The 7,103-nt window shown below is 44.1% G+C and overlaps 1 protein-coding gene across 1 annotated transcript; it reads right to left on the minus strand.

The window, feature by feature from the left end:
* Positions 1-5,379: 5,379 nt before the first annotated feature.
* On the minus strand, positions 5,380-6,445 carry LOC126951065 (olfactory receptor 6V1). Its single transcript, XM_050784952.1, has one exon. The coding sequence runs from the start codon at positions 6,428-6,430 to the stop codon at positions 5,489-5,491; it is 942 nt and encodes a 313-aa protein (XP_050640909.1). The 5' UTR covers positions 6,431-6,445; the 3' UTR covers positions 5,380-5,488.
* Between the last annotated feature and the right edge of the window lie 658 nt (positions 6,446-7,103).

A 7,103-nucleotide genomic window follows, 5' to 3' on the forward strand; every position in this document is an offset into this window, starting at 1 on the left:
GTGTAGAAATCTCTGCTTGCCTAGGGCAATCATATTGTAGTCACCAAAGGTGCTATTTACTTTCAGTGCTGAAACTGTATTGCCTTTAATTTTGCAAATAACCTAAGTAAGTTCAGAGAGCTCAGCTTTTCTGAAATGCTTGATTTCCCTCTGCCAGCAGCTGAATTAGTCACGTGTTATAGCCCTTTAAGGCTGATTTGCTCAGGTCCTCCAACAAAAGGGAGGCATGGGGATGAGACTGAGAATGGGGGGATCTGCCTTCTGTGTCTGTGAAGGAGAGGGAAGGAAATCTGTGGTGTCCCCTCTCCTTAGATCACAGCCAACTTCCTCCATGACAAGGACAAGGGCCTCATATACAGTCCTTTGGACTCACCCCTAGGGCTGGGTAACCCAAGAACTTCTGGGTGAGTTGTCCACTGAGTGAGAGAAGTGGCAGAAACACAAATGTGAGTGATGAGCTGCCCAGCTGCTAGTGAAGAAGCCAGGTCCCCTCATATATGGAGGATCCTGTGTCTATCAGATAAAATAATTCATAAGTTCCCTTATAAGGGCAATGCCATGAGCTTTACCTCCATAGGACTTGGCAGGTGTCTAACTCAAGGGAAGGAGAATGACAGCAATGCAGCGTTGACTGGGGAGCAGGATCTAAGGGAAACCCAGAGGTAGGATGCTAGTGATGTTCTGGGGCCCCCTGGAGAACCCATAGTGGGGCATTGCTACAAGGCTCCTGAGACTGCGGAAAGGACTTTAGAATTGGCTAACTGGCAGAGGCTGGAATGGCTTGGAGGGCTCAGAAGAAGACTGGAAGGTACGGGAAAGTTTGGAACTTCCTAGAGACTTGTTGGATAGTTTTGACCAAAATGCTGATAGTGATATGGACAATGAAGTCCAAGCTAAGGTGGTCTCAGCTGGAGATGAGGACCCAAATGCTGGTAGCCAAGGCAATGGGGAAAATGTTTCCAGGGCATGTCAGAGACCTTCACAACAGCCCCTCTCATCAAAGGCCCAGAGGCCTAGGAGGGAAAAATAGTTTGTGGGCCAGGCAGAGGGCCCCACTGCTCTGTGCAACCTCAGGACTTGGTGCCCTGTGTCCCAGCCACTCCAGCTCCAGTCGTGGCTAAAAGGAAAAAAGGTACAGCTCAGGTCTTTGCTTCAGAGGGTGCAAGCCCCAAGCATTGGCAGCTTCCATGTGGTGTGCAGAAGACAAGAGTTAAGCTTTGGGAACCTCTGCCTAGATTTCAGAGGATGTATGGAAATGCCTGGAAATCAACCGTTAAATTGGCAGGAATTAAACACAGCCATGATAAAAAAAAAAAAAAAAGTAGATAACAGAAACTCATAATCAAATAAGTTATGCTAAAAACAAAGGTGATTCATATTAAAAACTCCTCGTTGCTTTGCTACATTGTACTTTTGTCCATGAGACTGAGGTTATTTAGGCCACGTGTCTCGGTGTGGTAGAAATACTATATGGGGCGGTGCAGCGGGGCATCTTTCCCTAACTCCAACTTCAGATATCATCTTGGTAGCTTAAAATTGGACACGGTGAAAATATTGACAGCAGGAAGCTGGCAAATGCTAGAAGTCAGCAAATGGAGAGCTGGGGCTAAACATTTACCAGCAGACCACTGAGCCACGATCACCATTCCTCAGTACCTGTCAGGCATTGTTGAAGAAACATATGTACCTCAGAAAACCCAGTGCTGAAAGAATCAGTGAATCAGACCGATACGAATCTAGTCCACTATAGGCAACACTGACCTTTTCTTAATTTGACCCAGAGGGTTTTTCACCTCACCAAACTCCTAAAATCCCACCCATCTTGATGTTACTACCAACCACCGCAAGATCCAGGCCTGACTTTCCTTTGGAAAGTGATTATATACCTTTGTCTTCCTTCCTCGAAAACTTTCATACCCTCGGTTTCTTGCTCTCTAATCCTCCCAACTAGAAGAAATAAATCCACTTTTTGGCTTCCCACTGGGATTTACATGTGTGAGGATGGATTCTTGAGTTAGCCATTTAGAGCTAGGATGCCAGACAAATGAAGGGTGGGTGGGAAGATATTTGGGGCCAAGGAAAACATTTTAGTTTCATGAAATCCTGCCATGATTTTGCCTACACTTAAATTAGTTCTGGGTGTTGAAAGCAACCTGGCCCTCCTACCACCTGGAAATTAGGTTGCAGTGTAAACCGCTTCTATGAAGTGAAAAGGCTGTTGCCATCTGTGCATCTATATCCAACGACCTTACATAGGCAAACAACCACATCAACTGTTCTCACCTGCCAGGGAAAATGGTATCATAGCAAAGGGACTGTGAATCCATTGTATAATTAACATTGTATATGAACAGAATCAAAATATTTATTCAAAATAAAAATATCTCACCTGTATAGGTATTATGTGCTATACTTCAAATGCTCGTGGAACGAATTGTGATCAATGAAATACTAATCTTTTTTTCCTTCTTTCCAACTTTTATTTTGGGTTCAAGGGGTACATGTGCAAGTTGATCACCTGGGTAAATTGCACGTTGCTGGGGTTTGGTGTACAGATAACTTTGTCACCAAAGCAATTAGCATAATACCTGATAGACAGTTTTTCAGTCCTCACCCTCCTCCCTCCCTCCACCCTCAAGTAGGTCCCAGTGTCTACTGTACCCTCATTTGTGTCCATGTATACTCAGTGTTTAGCTCCCATTTATAAGAGAAGATGTGGTATTTGGTTTTCTGTTTCTGTCTTAATTTGCTTAGGATAATGACTTCCAGCTCCATCTGAGTTGCTGCAAAGGACAGGACCTCACTGTTTTTTATGGCTGCATAGTCTTCCATGGTGTATATGTACCACATTTTCTTTATCCAGTCCACCATTGTTGGGCATCTGGGTTGCTTCTATGCCTTTGATATTGAAACACAAATCTTTAAAAGTAACATTGAATCTATACTTGCTTTCTGCCAATATGTGTTTCTTTCAAGTGGTGGATACTAAATGTGCAATTACTGTGAGGAAGGGGTTACTAGAATTGTTGCCATTACAAGTCTACAAACTTGTAGAAACTTGATAGATATGTGCTCAATAAGGGTCTAGAGGAGGCAAAACTGAGCAGCTTCAGACCCTGGAGGTTCCAACTTTGAATTAACCCAACTTTTAATTCAGATGGAAGAAGAAAATTCCAAAGATGGGGAGATGGAAAAAAGGTCTGAAGAACCAGATCCTGCTGTCAGTTCTGCCATTTCTTTGACCAACTCATTCTTCCTCTCAACCATGTTTCCCTTTCCCACTAAAGCAGGCCAGGAACACTGCTTGCTGCAGTTTCAGAATCAGAAATTTTCCTTCTGAGCTCTCATACACTCCATAGGAAAACACCTTATTGAAATTAACCACATTTTAAAATTTCTCTCAGTACAGGGAACCCCTTGAGGTCAGACTCCACATTTCTTTCATCTTTAACAGCCACTGCTGAGTGGAGTGTTTGGTTCATGATGGGTGATCAGTGAATCTTTATTTAATTGAATTACTATGAGGGTAAAAACCAAATGGAAAATATATGTAAAAGTGGTTCGTAAAGTATGAAAAGTATACAAAAGTAAGATATTGTTAGTAGAATTATTCTTAATTTACTCATCCTTCTTTCATTTACTCTACAAATACTTACTTTTCTAGGTAGCAAGCGGAGAATAAACAGAGGAAAAAAACATCAATTCATTCAACAGCAATTGCAAACACCAGAGTCATTGCTCTGTTATGTAATTAAAGAACTAGCAAAATTTTGGTCCAGAAACTGAAACTAGGAACGTAAAAAGACCCTCCGACTTGGCTGAGGGGTATCTCAGCAAGAAAGAAAGACACTTTCAGAAAGCCAGAGAAAGGGGTGCCTTGTTTAGGAAGGAGTTAACTTGGGGTAAGAGGAGGTCACAAGGAGACCCAATGGGCTGGCAAGCAAGCTACATCTCCCAAGCTCCAAATGAGCCTACCTCATTCATTTCCACATAGTGGATTTTTTAAATGCTCGACATTTGTGATAAATTAGTAGTTTTATTGTTTTCAAGTAAGTGTAGCTATGAATAAACTCCTGATTGTAGTTTATATATCACAAATTGGGAAATAGAGTTTGGTAAATTAAGTGTATTTACAGAAACAATGTGTCAGAACAACTTAAACTGGGGATACTTTAGAAAATTCTGCGTAGGAGAAAGCTAAGGGAACACCATGATCCTGAGGTCAAAGTAACTGGAAGATATTTTAAATTTCCAGCTATAGTTGGAGGAGGGAGGACAGTGGAGCTGATGTTTGACTCCAAAGGCAGCATGGGACATAATAGACTTTCAAGAATTTTATACCCACATGTATGTGAATGTAATATAATGTTCATATTTTATGTAATGTACAATATAATATATATGTGTGTAAAATAGGATATATAATGACTGAATAAATGAATTGACTAAGTTTATTACAATCCCTTGCCTTTAGGCAAATGAATATTTCTAACCATACAGGAGCAAAGTTTATTTTATCTTTCTAAAACTCTGAGTGTTTCCTCTCTGGAAACCACATAATTCCTCATTAGTGGAGATTTATCTTGTTTTAATTTCCCTCTGTTTCATCTTTCTCTGATGCAAAGATACCTGATGAATTGCACTCTCACAGTGTCCACCTTATAGTCAATGTGCTACTCAGGTGTCATCTCATCAGGAAGCCGTCATTCAGCCCCTGCCTGGTCTCAGTGTTGCTCTCCTGTATGCTCATAAAACCTTCTGTGAATCCACTGTTGCACTTTCCCCACTGTGCTGGAAACAGCTATTTATCACTCTTTCCTTCCTTAGGCCAAGAGCTTTGTCAGGCGAAGAACCATTTATGCCTTTTTTACCTTCTTACCCTCTACCTGTTACAGTGCCTGACATACACAGCCTACTCAATATTGATGAAATGAATGAATGGATGAATAATCATACAAGGACCCAGCCCTCCCCACAACACTCACACACACATTAAAAAACAATCAGTTTGTTTTTGGTAAGTTTTGCTTCTTCCCTTGATCCCATGTAGCCCAAGCACTTATGGTGCATACACTCAGCAATGGTGCATACTGGGATAGAGAAGCACGCCCCGAACATGCACACACATGCACACATATGTACACACATACACATCCATGCACACGTACTGGGACTGGATACTACCTCTTGATCAGAGAGCACTTCTTGGCTACTCTTCCTTAAATGCAAAGCACATGCACTTCCCTTTACTGAAAGCTCTGGGCTACTCTCAGAGTTCTTACGGCTGCCAGGGGATGTAGGGAACACTTCCATGGTGGCCCATAAAAGCTTTGGGCCAGACAGTGCAGCACTGAGGGCTCACTGTAGTTATTGCTCAGAGGAAAAAAACTAAAGAAACTCAACAGTGGTCTTCCCACTCACTGGAGGTCTCCCTCCCCACAGAACTGCTCGATGGAGGCAGGCCAGGTCCCTCCGGGCCCCAGGCTCATCATTGTGCCTTGCAAAGGCCTTTCAGCCTCTGCATCTGCCCCTGTAGCACTGTTTTAACTGTCTCATTGCGGAAGGTAAGGATAAAGGGATTGAGGAAGGGGGTGAGAACTGAAGTCACCAAGGCCACGACCTTCCTGACTTGCACAGAGTGAGCTTTGCCAGGCCTGACATACAGAAAGATAGTACTACTGTAGCCAATGAAGACCAGTGTGAGGTGAGACCCGCAGGTGGAGAAAGTCTTCCGGCGGCTGCTGGCAGAGGGGATCCGCAGCACGGTGGTCACTATGTAGCCATAGGAGATGAGGGTCACCAGGAAGGAGCTGAGGACAAAGGCCAAGGCCATCAGAAAGTCCCAGAATTCCAATAGGCGAGTGTCAGAGCAGGACAACTGCAGGAGAGGTGCACTGTCACAGAAGAAGTGGTTAATGACGTTGCCATGGCAGTAATCAAGATGAGCTCGGGAGAGGACAGTAGGTACCATGGCTAGGAAAGGAGCTGACCAGGCAGCCCCAGCCAGCTGGACACACACAGCCCGGCTCATCAGAGTGCCATAGCGCAGTGGGTGGCAGATGGCCACAAAGCGGTCAAGGGCCACGTCTGTCAGGATGAGGAAGGAGGTGGAACCCAGGGAAAAGTAGAAGTAGAACTGGACCATGCAGCCAGTGAAGGTAATGACTTTGTGGGGGACCAGCAGGTCTGAGAGCATCCTGGGCACTGCAGTCATGGTTACCAAGATCTCCAGCAGGGAAAAATTGGCCAGGAAGAAGTACATGGGTGTATGTAGGTGGGTGTCAGCTATGACCATAACTATAATGATGGTGTTTCCCATGAAGGCGAGAAGATAAAGCATGAGGAAGGGGCCATACAGAAGAGCCTGCAGCTCACCGAAGGAGGAGAAGCCCGAGAGGACAAATTCGGAGGGCTGGCTCAAATTTGCCATGATCCACAGGCTAGGGCCCTGCATGCAAAGGAAACAAAAGACAGATGGAGAGGCAGGAACAGAGAGATAGAAACAGAGAACCACTGACCTTGAAACAGAAGAAACAGGGACAGAGACAGAGAATAGAGAGAGCAAGGCAAGTAGCCAGCGGGTGATAAACAGATGAGCAGAAAGAAAAAGCAATAAAGATAACAATGGAATAGGAGAGTCATAGAGAAACAGAGTGAGGGTATCAGCGAAGCGAAAGACATAGAAAGCCATTATTAAGAAGAGAGAAGGCTGGGGATGGTGGCTCATGCCTGTAATCTCAGCACTTTGGGAGGCTGAGGTGGGAGGATCACTTGAGGTCAGGAGTTCAAGACCAGCCTGGCCAACATGGTGAAACCCTGTCTCTACTAAAAATACAAAAATAAGCCAGGTGCAGGTGCCTGTAATCTCAGCTACCTGCAAAGCTGAGGCACGAGAATTGCTTGAACCTGGGAGGTGGAAGTTGCAGTGAGCCGAAGTCGTGCCACTGCACTCCACCCTGCGTGACAGAGCAAGACTCCATCTCAAAAAAGAAAAAAAAAAAAAAAAAGAACAAAGAAAAACAGAGGAGTGGATTAAGGAAGACCACATGGCAACAGACATTGACATTTAGGGAGAAAACAAGAAGAAAACAACAGAGGAACAG

This window comes from Macaca thibetana, chromosome 3 (assembly GCF_024542745.1).
Source record: "Macaca thibetana thibetana isolate TM-01 chromosome 3, ASM2454274v1, whole genome shotgun sequence".
Lineage (NCBI taxonomy): Eukaryota > Metazoa > Chordata > Mammalia > Primates > Cercopithecidae > Macaca > Macaca thibetana.

Excerpts from the sequence above, each read along its gene's own strand:
- LOC126951065 (XM_050784952.1), bottom strand. The coding sequence starts at position 6,430 with ATGGCAAATTTGAGCCAGCCCTCCGAATTTGTCCTCTCGGGCTTCTCC.